Raw genomic sequence first — 17,436 nt, 5'->3', positions numbered from 1 at the left:
AAACTCGAAACAGGTTCGAAGTGAAAGTTTTTCTTTCTCGTTCCTTTTCCTGGTCATCATCATCATTATCGTAGATGATAATGAAATGTACATTTACAAATGACCATTGAGAATCTGAAATTGTAATTAAATGGTTAACTAAATTGTGAACATTAAATTGTGAGAGTTACATTTTGATTTATGTTAACTAAACGTCACCTTAATCATCAACAGTAGAGGTAAATTGTTATTTCATTCATTTCAAATTACTTTTAAATTATTGTTTATTATGTTAACATTAACAATCATAATTGTCATAATTTACTAACCAAATCAACATGGGAATTAGTTAATTGTTGAAATAATGAAATTTATCTGCAACAATCAAACCAACTATTAGTTAGTCTAATCGATTGACTTAATTTGTTTTCTTGATAGTAGTTGTTGTTTCTGCAACAATTAAGATCCTCAATCAGTTAATTACTTTAGGTTAATCTCATTACATTCAAAGTTAAATTTTAATTGTTCAGATAATCAGGTGACTACAATTGAAACAATTAAAAAAATTTATCGCCATCTTTTGGTTTAAAAAATAACCAAAAATTTGAGGAAAAAAAATTTTCATTAAATTTAATTTAATTGTAACTCAGATAATCAAGAAAGGTGTTTGTTTTTTTGTTAATTAATTAATTTTATAAGTTAATTGTGTATGTATATTTAATTTTCAAAGAAATCAGAATAAAAATTCTGACAGCAATTAATGTTTAATTGCTGATTGTTATTTCTCTGTCCGTATTTTAATTGTTTAGTTGATTGCGTGATTTAAGTTAAATTGTTGATTGTGTTTACTTTTTTACTTTCAAGATCAAAATTATTTCCGTTTTAATTGTATAAATAAACCATTGTATTTATATCATTATAATTATAATCATGTTTAACTGTTTCCAGTTTAAAACAATAAGATTAACAATTAACAGGTCATCATAATCATAATCATGTTCATCACTGTTGTTTGTTAATTTGTTAAATTATTTCAATAATAAACTTGAAACTTGAATTGTACCAATGACACTAATCATTGTGAGTTAATTGTTGTTGGTTAAATAACAATTAACAGAAATTTCTGTTAACTATTATGATACACCAAGAAACAAGGAAATGGTGTTCACGACACGATCGACAATTTAACTTAATCATAATCATCCCTTTACACACACACATACAACAATTAACTTCCCAATTTAGTTTTCCATTTAATTGTTTTTAAATTTTCTAAATTACTTTGTTAATTGTCAGTTTACCTTGTGTACAATTAAAATGAAAGAGAAAACAACAAAAACAATTGCTCAACATTAAATAGCCTCAGGGATAGTAAGTCCATCTTAAATTGTGCTCGTTAATCAGATAGTTAAGCTGATCAAGTGACGATAATAATAATATTGATTGACAATTACTGTTCATCGTCATGGTTAATCTAATGCTCAGAATTCAGGGAAATTCATTCATGAGCCATGAACGTAGAGGAAAATGAATTAATATATCAAATTGTCAGAATTTTGGAAAACTATCCGAACGAAAATGAAACTTATCCAGATAAATTCACGAAATTCAGAGCGATTTCATGTAAAGATATTCAAATGACCTTCCAATAAGACAATTCTTTGCTCGATAAACTCCTAAGGGTCAATTCTAATGGTCAAGTTTGTTCAATTCGGCACTGAAGTAATTACGAGATTAAAAACCTACCAAAGAATCAGAATTAAATTGTTTCAAGTAAACTGAATTACATTGATCATGATTAGTTAACTTCTCGTGTCTGATTAGTACAAGATTATATTTCATTGAATAAATTAATTAATATATATTAAAGTCCACAATAAGGTTAATAGTTTATGATGCTGATCATAAATTAATCTCAAAAATGAGTTAATTGTCCACAAGCAAAATCCTTTGAGTAGATTGAGTTTACAACGATAAATAGATTCGTGATTAAATTGTATTAAATTAGTAATCCAACCATAATAATAACAATATGAACAAAAAATTAATCTTCGTGACACTTTCATAGGATAATAATACAGTTGGGCCAAAGTTTAATTAACTGTGATTTAATCATTTTGATTGTCCTTTTTGTTTCCTACCGATTAAGTTTACGATTACATGGGAACAATTTATTTTAATTGTTTAGCCTTTTTCCATCCAGAATGTTTATCCAAATGATTTATTCATTTGATTTGGTCGGTTGATTGTAACAATTTAACTCTTGAAAATTAATCGAAAACACAACAAATCGTAAACACAATTTGATGAAAACAATGAGAATCTCTCTGTGATTTAATTGCAACCTGAAAGTTTATCATGGAAATTATATCAATAACAATTAGAGGTTTTTACTTTCCCTTCATTTCAATGATCTAAATTGTTGTTCAATCATTAATTGGATGACCAACCAAATGAGAACTACGTGATTATTATTGTAATCAATTTGATCGATTGAAAGTCTTCGGCTTGGATTCTTCATTTGATCAACATCATCATGATCACAATCAGTTGAAATCAACTATTATCATGAATCTCACTCTGATTCTTGACTCTTTTTGTCTGATAAAATCCTTGGTAACCATTCAATTCTGTATGCATGGTTGAATCAGAATTCACTGGAACTTTGAGTAAATTTCCTCTGACCATCATTTCCATGTAAAAGTATCATGATTATTTTGTTACATGATGAATCTTCAAGTTGAATATTTGTTCATGTTTCTTTTTTATATATTCATCACTCTTTTCCTTAAATCATCAAAAATTTTAGACTAATAAGTCTATCAACTCAATCAATGTTCATCATTTATTCTGATTGTCACCAATTAACAATTCATTATCCAAATGAATGAAAAAAGTGTTGATAATAATCAGGAAAGTGAAAATAAGGCCACAGGTAAAGATTCAGAAAAGGAGAATGTCAATTCTGTGAGAAATGAAGGTAAATCCAGTGAAATCCAAGTGAAAAATGTTAAATCTCAACCGAGAAAACAATCAATTGATCAACGAAAAGGTAAAAAGTTTGTTAAAACGACAAAAGTTGTCAGATCAATTGTACGAACATCGAAACAATTAAATCCAATCGGTGACAATTCCCTGAAATCAGCTGATACAAGTTCAAAAGTTAATCCACCAATTGTGATACCTAAAGAAACGGTTAATAGTGAATCCAATCAACCAGATAAATCAAAACAATCAACTGTTGGTAATAATAAACAATCAGAGCAGCAACAATTATCTACTAATGGTAATGATAAGGAATCATCAATAATCTCAGATGACAAAAGTGAATTAAAAGTGAACACATCAAATGATCCTAATGTTAATCCAAATGTTAATCCGAATGATGTTAATCCTAATCGAGCCAAGTTTCGTCCAAAATTTAAAACTGTCGCTCTCTTATCGGTTGCTGGTAAAAAGGGTAATCTGGTTAAAGGGAAAAAGCCAATGGAACCCAAAAAACCACCCAAACCAGGACCAGAGAGATTCATTGAATTATGTAAAAAGGGAAGTTGGAATCGGGTGATTGAGCTTATGGATGAATATCCAAGTGAAAATAATAACATCGGATTAAGTTCAGTTGATCCAGTTACGGGTTACTCTCCAATAATGTTTGCTGTTAAATCATCAAGAGCTGATGTACTTGAGAGGATGATTAAGTATGGTTTCCATATCAATACACAAACTGAGGTAAGTTCATTAATCAAATTTTATTTTACTCTAATAAAAATGACCTTCAAGTGATTTGGAAAAATTTTAATCAATTGATCATCTCAATCCCAATTTCATGGTAATGCTCATGGTTTTCAGAACGGTATAACTGCCCTTCATTTAGCTGCTCAATCGGGCAAAGATGAATTGATGAAAATTCTGATATCAGCTAAAGCCGATCCCATGGTTTCAGGAGGGGTAAGAATATTTAATTACAATTAACTAAATCAATGAGTAGATACTTATGAATATTTAATCAATTGAGTGAGTGAGTGAGAGAGAGAGAGAGAGCTGAATATCTCATGATACATTTGTTTGAATCAAATGATTTAGTTTATCATGATCACCAAGACAACGATTATATTTAATAATTAAAAGTATTTTCTAATAATTAGAAGGATAATTAATGTTTTATATTAATAATTAACTACCTTTGATTATCAAAAATTTACTGATTTTGTATTTTCCTTTTTTTTTAATCAATGAGAATCTCAAAACTTTCATGATTAATATGCAAAACTTATCAACTATCCTAATTAACGAAGTGATTGTGTTTTAATTAATCTAGAGAATCAAGTTAATTGTTTTCATTGGTTAAATTTTTGCTTTTCCTTCAGATTAAAAAAGAGTTTCCAATTCATATGTTGATTCGTAAATTGAAAGGTCCAAATTCAGGACCGATTTCAATGCTACTCAAATCATGTCCAGAAGAAATGAGATTGGCTGCTGATTCGGTAAATTAGTAATTAACTTAATTGTTACAACAGAAATTCACTAATCGTTAATATTGATTGATTGATTCTCTTCCAGGAAGGTTACATTCCTTTGCATTTTGCTGTTGAAATGCAAAACACTGGATTAGTGAGAGAATTGTTAACAATTAATAGTAAATCACAATTAGAATCGAAGAGGAAAAAGTTTGGAGACACAGCTCTTCATATGGCAACTCGAAAACGAGACATCGAAATGTTCAGAGTTTTATTAGATTACGGTGCTAATATTAACATTCAGAACGTGAGTTACAATCGATATTAACTAAATTACGATCGACAATTAACCCTTTAATTGTTTCTCCACCTTTAATTAGCGAGAAGGACAAACACCTTTACATATTGTTGCCTGTGATTCTGAGGATAGTTGGATTAAGTTTCTTCAAAGTCACTCAGCTGATTCAAATATCGCTGATTGTCAAGATCGCACTCCATTGCATTTAATTGTTGATAAAGGATTAGCTCGGCGAGTTGATTATATGATTGAAAAATTTGGTGCCTCAATTAACTGTCGACCCATGGTGAGTGTTTGCCCTAACAACGAAAGTTAATTTCTTGATTAACCTTTGATTGTTTGATTAATTAGGATGGTAAAACCTTAGTTCATGCTGCGGTTAAATCAAAAACGGTTGAATTACCATTGAGCTTCATTAAAAAGGGAATACCAATTAAAACAGCTGATCGAGTGAGTGATTAATCCAATTACTATTCTTAGGATTAAGATTTTTTTATTTTCCCAATTACTAATTAACTGTTTAAATGTTTAGAATGGATCAAGAGTTATTCATATTGCCGCTGATTGTGGTCATGTTGATTTAATTAAGATTCTAATTCAACGAGGGGAAGATGTTGACTGTCAAAATAATGTAAGAAATTATCATAATTGTTGAGGATTTTAACTTTTTTTGATTAATTGCTTTTCTTAATTGCTGTAATCAAGGATGGTTATACTCCTTTACATGTAGCAGCTAAATCAGGACGTGATGATATCGCTGAACTTTTAATTGCTAATCGAGCTTTGGTTGATGTAATTGCCTCCAATGGATTAGAAACTCCTCTTCATCTTGCTTGTCGAAGTCCAAATGGTACTAATTGTGCTCGATTGTTAATCAAAAGTGGAGCTAAAATTAACACAGCGAATAAGGTATTCTAATAATAATCTAATTTTAATTCGCAATAATTAACTGTCCATATTGATTATCTCCAAATTTAGATTGGCATGACACCGATTATGATCGCAAGTGAATCTGGTAATTTATCAACACTCGAACTGCTTCTTGATCATCAAGTGAATATTGATTTAGTTAATAACAATCAAGAAACTTTATTACACATCGCTGTTGCTTCATGCCGAACTTCAATTGTTACAACTTTAATTGAGGCAATTAAAGGTTTACGATCAGAGGATGGACTTAAAAAATTCGTAAACTTACAAAATAAGGTAACAATTGTAATTGTCATAACAATTAATATTCTAATTAAACTAATCATGGATCGTAAATTGTATTTAGCTTGGAGAGACTTGTCTTCATTATGTTGCCCGTTTGGATAAAAGTAAATTATCTGATCAACAGAAACAAGATGATCGACAATTAACTAAATTACTAATAGAATCTGGTGGATCCATTTTGATTGAAAATTTCGAGGTAAATTAATTTCATAATTAGATGAGTAACTTTGATAATTATAAGTAAATTTGTATCAATATAATTAGACGAAAGAAACTCCAGTCCATTATTGTTGTCGACTTGGATCAACTGAAGTTCTCGAGGAAATAATCGAAGCAAAAAGTTCGAGTGATCTAATGTTCATAGTAAACATACCGTCAAAGGTAAAAGTCCACTTTAGATTGTCACAAAATTGTCAACTAATTGTTCTCGAATTTTAATCACAGGGTGGATTAACTCCAATTCTTCATGCCTGTCGTTCAGGTCACGCCGATATAATCAAATTACTATTAGTTGAATTGGCTCGAACTGATGTTTTTGACGAGGTTAGTTTGATATTGTTTCGAATTGATTTCTTATCGTTAATTGTTCCCTTCGATAACTATACATTTATACCTACAGAAAGGTCAAGCATGTCTTCATTTAGCCTCTGAATTGGGTCATGAGGCTGTTGTTGACATTTTACTTGAAAACAAGGCGACGGTTGGAGTTCGTAATAAACAAGGAATGACCCCTTTACATTTCGCAGCCAAAAATGGTTTCACTTCAATGGTTAAATCGTTAATCACTCGATATCAAGCTCAGATTGACGCTGTTACATTAGTATGTTGATTTATTTCAATTAATTCATATTGAATTTTAATTAATTCGCATAATTAATTTTTCATCAGACTAAACAGACTCCACTTCACATGGCAACTGAATCTGGTCAACTTGAAACTTGTGCAACATTGTTAGACCTCAATGCCAACATGAATGCTGTTGATGGGGTAAGAATTGATTAATGAAATGATTATTTAAATTGCAATTTAGATTAACTGTAAAATCTTCACCTTTCAGCATAATCAGACACCTTTACATTTGGCTGCTGAATCAAATCATTCTGAAGTTTTCAATCTGTTTCTTGCTAAAAATCCGGCGCTCATTTCATCAGCCAATGGATCGGGTTTAACTTGTGCTCATATCGCCGCGAGTAAGGGAAGTGTTTCCGTTATAAAAGAGCTTCTTAAATTTGATAGAAAATCAGTAATCACAAGTAAAATACCAGTGAGTTAATTGTGTTAATTATTAATCGTATCATTTGTATACGTTAATAGAGGAAAAGTTAATTTGACGTTTGAATCATTTAATCTTCAGGGAAAAGAAGCAACTGCTCTTCATGAGGCTGCAGAAAAAGGATTCGCTGAGGTTGTTAAGATTCTCGTTGAATCTGGAGCATCAGTTCAAGACGAAGATAAAGTAAGAACTGTTGTTAGAACTTTTTTATGGAATATTATCTCATCTTTTGTTCTATTCGATATTCGATTCAATTATATTAGCATGGAATGACTCCTCTCCATTTAGCGGCTCGTTATGGGCACATTGAAGTTCTAAGAGTGTTGAAAGATGCCGTCGATCTTAAAATGGTTTCTAAACGGAACGGACTGACTGCCTTACATGTCGCCGCTTCTCATGGACAAAGTGACTTTGTTATTGAACTTTTATCCAATGTTCCTGGAGGTATAACCAGTGTTAAAGGGACACTTGACCCCAATGCTGAGGTAATAAATTCAGTTGAACTTTCTATTTGAGTTTTCTGTTTCATAGTTTCACAATTAGACGTTTTCATTTATACACATTATCTTTGATTCAGTTCGGAGTAACTCCGCTTCATTTAGCTGCTAAAAATGGCCATGAATCTGTGGTTCGATTGCTAATGAACAGCACTGGAGTTCAAGTTAACTCGATAACTAAAATAAATGAATCAACTCCTATGCATTATGCTGCTGAAGGAGGTCACATGATCGTTGCCGGTTTATTAATCAGTCGATCAGCTGATGCATTGATTAAAAAGGACAAACATGGTAAAAGTAGTTTACATTTAGCCGCAGCTCAAGGTCACCTTAATATGGTCTCAATGTTACTCGGTCAAGGAGCAGAGATAAACGCTTTGGACAGAGTAAGTAAATTACGACAATAATCGAGAATCTAAAATTAACTCATACATTTGTTTGATAGAGAGATTGGACTCCGTTACATTGTGCCGCTAAATCAGGTCATCTGCCTGTGGTTAAATTGCTAATCGAAAGTGGAGCTGATCATGATGCCGTTAATAACGAAGGACGAAATTCAATTTGTTTAGCAACCGGATCAAGTCATCTTGATGTTCTTAGCTATTTACTAACAATTAAACACGATTCACTTAATCTTGTCGATGATCGACCGGTAAGTGGCCTAAATCAAACGCTCGAATTGAGCTTTTTCTTAATCTAATCGTAAAAATTTTTTTTCTTTTCCTTTTTAGTTCCTTCTTGATCTGATGTTTTGCTCAAAGAATCATGATAATAAACCAATCGAGGAATTGATTCTCAATTCAGATTCCCCGATTTATATTTCTGTTAAATTAGCTCGTTCCTTTGAACAATTAGCTAATCGTGATAAAGATAAATCTAGAGATTTACTTGCAGCCTCATCTTACTGTGATAATATTGCCATTGAACTATTGAACATAATATCAACTAATTATGGAATCGGTTCTCTACTTCGAGCAACCGATTCTCAGTCAATTGAATTTCTTGATATTCTTATTGAATTTGAACGGAAAATGGTCACATCCCAGCACGCAGTTCAAAAATATCTGTCCAAAGTTTGGATCGGTGATCTAACTTGGACTCCAACTCGATTTACAATATTTTTCATCCTTCTACTGGTCTTCCCACCTCTCTGGATAATAATATCAACCCCGATAGGCCATAAATTACATTCGATTCCCGTTATTAAATTTTTATCCTTTCTAACTGCTCACATATATTTCATCATCTTATTATCATCAGTGATTCTATTTCCACCCTTGACAATTGCCTATTATCATTGCTGTTTACCTCAATGGAATGAGTGGTTTCTGTTTATCTGGATGATTGGATTACTTTTCTCTGAGATTGTTAATCCTCGAGATAGAAGTGGTTTGGGTAATATTAAGGTAATAGAATAATGAAAACAATTAACTTAATTACGAAAAGAAAAAGGAAAACAATCAGAAATCTTGGTTAACATTCTAATCCTCAATTCTCAAACCAACAACATTAATTTCTTATTCCAGTGAACATTTAGATTGAAATTTCATTTCTGTTGATTTTTGAATGAACGAAACTTCATTTCAATTTAATTGTCTATCATTTGATTTAGTTTACTAATCTTTATTTTTTTTTCTTCTCTCAATTGTTTAGATGATTATCTTGATCTTTAATTTCACTGGGATGTTGATGCATCTCAGTGTATTCATATTGAACTTTGTTTTCCATGAAGATGATATTCTTTCCGATGAATTATGGTCCATTCGTCGATCTGATATATTATATTTACGAAATCAAATCTGGGCCTGGGCGATGCTGTTCAGTTTTATTGATTTTCTCAATTTCCTAACGGTTCATCCACTTTTCGGCCCGTGGGGAGTAATTATCGTCGAGCTTATCGGTGATCTAATTAAATTTGTTTCCGTTCTATTACTTTTCCTTCTTGGTTTTACCCTTCACATTTGTGCAATTTACCAACCAGTTTATCGATCTCCTGTTAATTGTTCAATCTCATCTCATGGGCAAACATTCATGGAACCACCGAAAACAGCGGAAATATTGCTTTGGGCTCTTTTCGGTTTAGTTCAACTGGAAGAGCTTCCGGCTAATCATTTGAGCCCAAAATTTTCTCAGCGAACAATGAAAGCAGTTTTCGGTAATTAATTGATCCAAATGTTCAATTATCGAATTAGTTTTATCTCTCTCTCTCTAAAAGTGACCCAAAAATTTCTTATATTTATACTTGCAGGCATTTACATGTTACTCTCAATCGTTGTTCTCATTAATTTACTAATTGCGATGATGTCTAATACATATCAACGAATAGAAGATCAATCTGACATCGAATGGAAGTTCGGTCGAGCTAAACTAATTCAGAACATGAATCGTACTCTTCCTACACCCTCACCGATTAATCTAATCGTTGGAATACCATTATTGATCCAACGTCGAAATAAAAAGAACAAATCAAAGTTGAAAGGTTCGTTTTTAGAACGAAACAAAGTTCGTTCAGTCATTAGAACTTTTTCTCATCTCTCTCTCTCTCTCTCTCTCTCTCTCTTCGATCCAGGTATTGGTGATGGACGATTAAAATCGGCTCGAACTATAAGGTCACAATCATCGATTCGACGGAGCAGTAACGACACCGTGGAAACCAATAAATCTTCAATTCGAAGAGGTTCAAAAACTTCGATATCGACAGCGAAAACTTTATTACTCGATGATAATAAACAATCAAAAACTGTTTACAATGTTGTCAATTGGCAAACAGTAGTAAGAAAATACTATGAGACTCTTGGATTAGTTAAACCGATTGAAGAAACTGATGAATTGATTGATTAATAAATTGTTACAAATAAAAGTTAATTGTTGTTGTTGTTTATTTTACAAGGTGGCACTTTTTTATTGATTCAATTTCAAATGCACAAGTTACACACTCATTGATTAATACAAATCTTATTCACACCCAAAAGAAAAACAATCAATTAATTAGTTGGTTTGATTAAGATTGAAAAGAGAAGGTGAAATTTTGACAAAGAGTAAAATTTGATTACAATTGAAGTGATTAGTTGATTATTAGATGGTTACTATTATTATAATTGGAATGTTTTTGAAGTTGAAGATGAAATTAGTTGGTAATTAACTAATTGATTAACTAATTACTAAGCTGATTAATTAGATTGTAATTGATTTATTTTAATTAATATTATGATGATGATTTGGAAGCTCATTTATGTAATAATGCTTAAAATATTTACAATCATTAAATTGATTAGGATTAGGATATTAAGGTAATCGGGATATTAATTAGTAATCAATGAAACTATTAATTAGTTGATCAGTGAGGACGGATTGTTGGATGTTGATTGTTAGGTAATAATTAAGGGATAATCTATTATAATTGTCAATCAATTAGTTGATTGGCAAATAATTTTGCTACAAGTTTTTGAACGAGATCATTTTGAAGCTGTTGATTGTTGAACTTAATCAACTAATCGAGTTGTTTAAATTAAATTAAATTAAATTTAATTCTAATAGAAAAACAAAATGATTAACTTAATTGAAAACTTAATCAGGCACAATAATAATAATAATAAATTGAATTTGTTCACAATTAAATGAGGAAAATAATAATAACATGAATTAATTAATATTTACAATATTTTACTAGTGAAAGTTAATTGTGATTGGAAATGACAATCAACTCAATTAAAATTCAATAGGTTTTAATGGCAACAAATCTTGATTAATATTGTTAATTAAAATTGATAATTATTATTAGCAAGAACTCACGAGTTGACAATTAGCCAACAGATTTTTGGGTTTTTAATTGTGTTTTAATCAATTAATTAATTTACACACAATTAACTTGATTAAAACAAATACAGAGAGCTAAAAATTTACACACACTAAAAGTTAATTAATACAATCAAGGTAAATGCGATTGATTAATGATTAAGATTTTCATTTTAATTGAAATGTAAATCTTACAATTGACTAGAATTAATTTCATCCATTTCAGTTGATTGTTATGATTAAAACGTTAATTAAGTAATCAAATAAATACTAAATTATAATTATTATATGAAACACATAATAATCATGATACTAATTGTAATTACAAGTTGACAAACTAAATCAAATCAAATGAAATACTAATTTATTATATGAAGACAATACTAATCAACATAATCTAATTTAACTACTAATTGTTATCAAATTAAATCAATTCCCAGTTCAACTGGGAATTGATTATAATTATATGATTATTGTTTTTTACTATTGCACGATCCGGATTTCTAGTTGTTTATTAATTGATTAAACAATCAATTAAATCAACTAATCAGATTAGTTTATGTAAGTAAATTTAATTGTTGAATACTTTTAATTGTAAAGATGTCTGATTGCTTCAGGTGAAAACTAATCAGTAATTGTTATTAATAATAATTGATTGGAAAACTAAAATTGTTTTGTTGACACAAAAAATTATCCAATTTACTTTAATATTAATTAAATGATTTGATTGAGAAAAGAAAGTTAATTGAAATTATTTGTTTCCTTATTAGTAGTTAAATAATTGTCATTTAATTAGATTGTGTTTGTTTTCTCATTTGCATCATGAGTGATTAATCTTAATCAATTGATGTGCGTAATTAGTTAATTGTTGTGCTTTCAATAAACTTAATCAAATGTTTTAAAGTTTGATTAAAATGTTATAATAATAATTATAACGGTAAATATTTTTTGTCTCTCGTTTACTTTTGTAATTAGTTAATCGATTAGTTAATTGTTTCAAATCATAGAGAGAGAGAGAGAGAGAGAGAGAGAGAGAGAGAGAAAATAAATTGTTGAAAATAATTGAAAATAGTATTTGATTAACATTCCCTTTGTCAGAATTTAACTTGTTCTCATTTCAAGCAATCAACTAATCAGAACTGATGATTACCTCAGGAATCGTCAGGATGATAAGAATGATGATGATGATGACAAGAGATGAGAGAGAAGATTCTATCATGATGAAATTCTGCTTCCTGTTCATCTAAACATGAGAATAGAACTAAAAATAAATTCGTTTCCATGGTAACTCGATTTCACTTTTTTCTTTCTCTTTCTTCATCATCATCAAAGGAAGAAGATGATGATGATGATGAGAAACAGACTTAGCCAGTGCTTATGTTAATTATCTTTATCATCCTCATCTTCAAATGTCATTATCGTTTTTATCATCTTTCTTTTGTTCAAAGTTATCAAAAGATTCACCTTAATTGTTGATAATTTCAAGGATTAGAACTTTTCTCCATCTCTTGTCTTTATCCAAGATTAAACTAATTACTGTTTTTCGAATTTTTTTTTGTTTTGATTGTGCAACAATGAGTATCTACTCTAAGTGGGGTCAACAGGGTAAAAGGTCAGTTTATCGTTGTCTTTATATTTCATGGTCAAAGTTAATTAGAGTTACTTAATTTATTCATTTTCGCTAATTTGAGATCCTCGAACTAATCCTTTATTTCGTAACTATTGATAGAGAAAAAGAAAAGTTTTTTTTATCAGATTCGAGAGAGAAATATAATATCATAGCAATAGAACTTTTCGAATTACTTACCTCATCTAATTCTTTTTTAGTTTTCTCTTCTAAATCTCGAATATCTTGTAAGGTCATTCCATGCCAACGGTCAATCCAACAGAATACTTGTCGATGGAAATTTAAAAATATTCTTTTCTCAGTCTAAAACGAAAATTGTAACGAAGAGAAATAAAAACTAAATCATTGATCGAATTTAAATAAATCTAATTAACCTAATTACCTTTTGAATAAAATGTTCAACTTTATTCTGAAGACCGAACCATTTAAATTCAGTTGTAACTAATTTGTAGCAAGTCATCACTGGATCAACTGATTGCTATTAAAGGGATAGAAAATTATTTCATCTAATTAGTTTTCTCATCAATCAACAATAACAATCAAACAATTAAGTTTAATTCACTTACCCTCCAGTCCCCAGTTAAAGGACCTCGACCAGTTTTCTGTGATTTAAATTTACTCGGATCTTCACCTGACTTGAAATCCTAACGATTCAATCAAGATAATTGAATAACAATCAATCACTTTGAAACAAAATTAAAGTTAATTATTTACCTTTGGTGCTACAGAATCATTGGCAATATCGATGAAAACAACTTCCCGTTGTTTCAGTTTATCATTGGTCAGTTCGTGAACATTTTTCTTTGACCCATTATCAGGAACATGCATCGTTTCAATGCAAATGAAAAAATTATTTTTCATATAATCAGGATTCTGATAATGAACAATAAACAAAATAACAACAATATAATCACGATGAAAACTGTTAATGAGATATAATTTTTACCGTTATAACAGTTTTACAATATGGATATGCATTCCAAGCCTCTTCGTGGATCTCAAGTGACCCTTTAGGTGCCAGATAACGGACAAAAGGTGGTACCTTACTATGGAGACGATTAGAGGGATTAGATTAACGATGGTTAATCAACAGTTAATCATAATTACCTTGCTAAATGATAAATCTTATAAGTGTATTGTCCTTTGGTAAATTTACCTCCCAAAAGTGGATGATCTTGAAATGGTTCATTCTTAATCACTTCGACTCCCTCTCCACCTCCGGTCTCATTTTTACTCGCCTCAGCCACCGAATACAATTGTCCTATTTGATACTAAATATGAGAAGAGAGAGAAAAATAAAAGAATATTAATTCAAAACAATTAACTAATTGTTGGAGAAAAATTTACCCCAAAAACTATACGAAAACATTTCATGATAAGTGAACATGAATAGAAATGATTATCATGATTATTATTATGAGAAAACTTTTCGTTAATAAGATTAACTGTTTTTCCTCTTAATTATTTATATTTAATTGTTTTAAATTGTTTCATCTTTTATTTATAATCAGATATAAGAGCAATTAAACTAATTCAATATTAATACAATGTCATGATGATCAGAGGATTAATTTTAGGTTAATCGGGTTGATTAAAGTTTATTACTAATCCAATAAAATGAAACTATTAAAACAAAATATCAAATGAATCACAATCAAAATCCATTAATAGTAATTACCATTCAACTAATCAATGAAAATAATTATCTTTTCATATCTAATTGTTTAGTAATTGGTAATTAATGATAAAATTAATCTTATTATTATGATGATAATCATTTGTTTGTGAATCATTTGCTAATCAATTAATTAGGCTTAAGATTAATTCAATTTCATCATAATAACCTAAATCTATCAACAATAATGTGAAATATTAATAATTATTAAATTGCCACATGAACAATCAAATGATATTAATAACAATCAAAGTGCCAACAAAAACCAGAATTCTAGTGATTAATGAACACAATTATTATTACCATGTTGATGATAATTAAATGAACAATAAACTCAATTAATTGTTATATAACATTATATATAACAAACAAGGTTCATGTTAATATCAATGAGTTAATATACTACAACAATTAAGATTGTATTGATTATATTGGTGTTGATGTTCAATCAAATCAAGAGATTGAGATTGATCACAATTAGTATTATTTAACAATCTTAAGGTAAATGTTACAGAGTAAATATTTTGATTGTATTGATGTAAACCTTATTTACTATTGACAATGTAAATAAAACATTGTATTTGTTTCTCAATTTAATCAATTGTTGATCATAATATCATCGGAAACGGAAATTAATACAAAAGGAAGAAGGAAAAAAAAATCTCAATGTTCAAGTTTTCACCATTTAATCATAAGAAATCATCTTAATCAGATTGTAATTACGGTGGAAATCAATCAATCATCAAGTTGATTTGACTATAATTTGTCATGTTAATTGTTGGGTGAAAAAAATATTACTTGAAACAATTTAGATAACATGTTAACTATTAATAAATTGTTATGAAAATATTATAAACTTATCGAGTGTAAGTAAAAATATTATTGAATACAATTGTGATTATCTATCGGCTAATATAATCAGTTGATTAAGTTGATTAATTTGTTTGTGACAATCATGTATTAAAATGGTTACGATTAAGTTTCCTGTGGTTTATGATTGAATCTCAGTTAATCACAATCAGAGATTATCTTGTTAGGATAGGAAGGAAACTGTGATATCGGAAATTGATGGTCAATCAATAAGGAAATATTAATAGATGAAAATCACGATTAAATTACTAAACAAGAGAAGAAGAAAAAAGTTAATCACAATTTAATCACAACAGTGAGAATTAAGTTTCAATAAGAAGTAAAGAAAGAAAAATTTTCTCAATCATTTTGTATCAACCTAATTTCTCATCGTTCTCATTATTATTGATTACTGGTTCATTCACTTTACTATTATTAATAGAATTGAAATATTGATTAACTTACCTCTTCAACAGTTAATGGAAGTGTAACTCGACTTAATTGTAATAGATTAACAACAATATACAACACAGTTAAAGATTAGATTTGTTGATTAACAGGTAAACAATTACAACTTACTATTCTTTGATAATCATTTCAATCTACAAACAAAATCTATATCCAGATTAGTGTATTAATAGAGATTTTGATGAGACACAGAGAGAGAGAGAGAGAGAGACAATTAGATTAAAGGTAAAAGTTGATTACAATTAATTACAGGCTACAATTGGTATTTATCACGATCAGAACAAATTAGAATCACCATTTATATATTTCTGTGTATGTTAATTACGGACAAATATGATGAATGAATCACTAGTTACTAATCATTATATTGTATAAATTGAATAGACTTGAATATGATAAGATAATATTTACACTCGATGAAACAATAAACAATAAAATGTTACACTTAAAGGTCGAGATATTTAAATAATCACAAATAAATGAATATTATTATACATAAAATAAAGACAAGGTAATCATGATGAAGATTATTATATAAGAGGATTAGGATTAAACAAAACGGAACAATAATAATAATAATAAAAAGAAAAAGAAAAGGAAAAAAAAATGAAATTAGAAAATAATTTTCAAAATTATCAATGAAATAAAAGGCATAATCTGGTTCCAATGGGTGAAGCAAATGAAACTGGGAGTGATAACTGGGAGTGTAAAAGTATCGGTGTGAGTTGCCTGTTGTTGGCCTTGACAACCAACTCGAAGAGAAAGAGAGAGAGAGAGAGAGAGAGAGAGCATCATTATCATCATCCAGGAGTGAGCAATATTAGTATTTTATATTATATCATATATGTTATAGTAAAAGTATATTGGTTTATCGATTAGATTCAAGATTCGTTATTTTCATTCAAAGGCCAGAGTAGTTTTTTATTTGGTGTAAGATGAGCAGATGAAAATGATGTGGGTGAGATGATGATGATGATGGTGATGAGGATAAAATAATCAGGTATTATTATCATAAGAAGGTGAGGAAATTGTTAGCCCAAATTGATTGAGCATCTTTAGAGGATTTTGATAGTTACTTTAAGTTATATGTATTTACTTTTATTTTGTGTCTTTTATGTTTAATATTTTTCCGTGAATATTTATTCAACTTTCTGATGATGATAATATTACTAATAATAATAGTAAATATTTCCTGAAGAAATATTTTATCAATGAAACTGTTTTCAGTTCTCAGTTTTCAGTATCAATCTCTTTCAATGGTTTATCATGTTAATCATTCCTTTCACTTTCCTTTGTCTTTATT

The 17,436-nt window shown here is 29.3% G+C and overlaps 2 protein-coding genes across 3 annotated transcripts; one reads left to right on the top strand and one right to left on the bottom strand.

Moving 5' to 3' along the window:
- The first annotated feature begins 2,596 nt into the window (after window positions 1-2,596).
- On the top strand, window positions 2,597-10,741 carry LOC128386540 (serine/threonine-protein phosphatase 6 regulatory ankyrin repeat subunit B-like). The gene is made up of 23 exons (XM_053345585.1): window positions 2,597-3,708; window positions 3,829-3,927; window positions 4,347-4,463; window positions 4,540-4,743; window positions 4,817-5,020; window positions 5,086-5,184; window positions 5,267-5,365; window positions 5,440-5,643; window positions 5,713-5,940; window positions 6,011-6,145; window positions 6,214-6,330; window positions 6,394-6,492; window positions 6,569-6,769; window positions 6,838-6,936; window positions 7,007-7,213; window positions 7,304-7,405; window positions 7,486-7,707; window positions 7,800-8,105; window positions 8,165-8,371; window positions 8,451-9,125; window positions 9,373-9,874; window positions 9,968-10,198; window positions 10,289-10,741. The coding sequence occupies exons 1-23, from the start codon at window positions 2,863-2,865 to the stop codon at window positions 10,558-10,560; spliced, it is 5,475 nt and encodes a 1,824-aa protein (XP_053201560.1). The 5' UTR covers window positions 2,597-2,862; the 3' UTR covers window positions 10,561-10,741.
- LOC128386546 (phosphatidylinositol transfer protein alpha isoform-like) lies at window positions 10,741-16,806 on the bottom strand. Of its 2 annotated transcripts, XM_053345593.1 has the most exons (10): window positions 16,429-16,806; window positions 16,245-16,280; window positions 16,131-16,161; window positions 14,249-14,412; window positions 14,088-14,187; window positions 13,856-14,014; window positions 13,708-13,785; window positions 13,524-13,619; window positions 13,322-13,444; window positions 10,741-13,233 (listed from the first exon to the last, which is right to left on the bottom strand). In XM_053345593.1, exons 2-10 carry the CDS (start codon window positions 16,259-16,261, stop codon window positions 13,183-13,185), a joined length of 819 nt encoding a protein of 272 aa, XP_053201568.1. In that variant the 5' UTR covers window positions 16,262-16,280; window positions 16,429-16,806; the 3' UTR covers window positions 10,741-13,182. The 2 variants fall into 2 exon arrangements, with proteins under 2 accessions (XP_053201568.1, XP_053201567.1); XM_053345592.1 differs by having other exon boundaries at window positions 16,245-16,806.
- Between the last annotated feature and the right edge of the window lie 630 nt (window positions 16,807-17,436).

The sequence above is a fragment of the Panonychus citri genome, unplaced genomic scaffold, assembly GCF_014898815.1.
Source record: "Panonychus citri isolate SS breed McGregor unplaced genomic scaffold, ASM1489881v1 Contig00072, whole genome shotgun sequence".
Lineage (NCBI taxonomy): Eukaryota > Metazoa > Arthropoda > Arachnida > Trombidiformes > Tetranychidae > Panonychus > Panonychus citri.
This window is presented reverse-complemented; position numbering and strand designations above follow the sequence as displayed.

What these genes read in the sequence shown, in the direction of transcription:
- LOC128386546 (XM_053345592.1), bottom strand. An exon ending in TTCCATTAACTGTTGAAGAG is followed by an intron (nt 14,413 to 16,130) that starts GTAAGTTAATCA and finishes TCTCATATTTAG; the next exon opens with TATCAAATAGGACAATTGTA. An exon ending in AAGATTTATCATTTAGCAAG is followed by an intron (nt 14,188 to 14,248) that starts GTAATTATGATT and finishes TCGTCTCCATAG; the next exon opens with TAAGGTACCACCTTTTGTCC.
- LOC128386540 (XM_053345585.1), top strand. Translation starts at nt 2,863, where the DNA reads ATGAATGAAAAAAGTGTTGATAATAATCAGGAAAGTGAAAATAAGGCC. An exon ending in AGATTGACGCTGTTACATTA is followed by an intron (nt 6,770 to 6,837) that starts GTATGTTGATTT and finishes ATTTTTCATCAG; the next exon opens with ACTAAACAGACTCCACTTCA. An exon ending in GAACAAATCAAAGTTGAAAG is followed by an intron (nt 10,199 to 10,288) that starts GTTCGTTTTTAG and finishes TCTTCGATCCAG; the next exon opens with GTATTGGTGATGGACGATTA.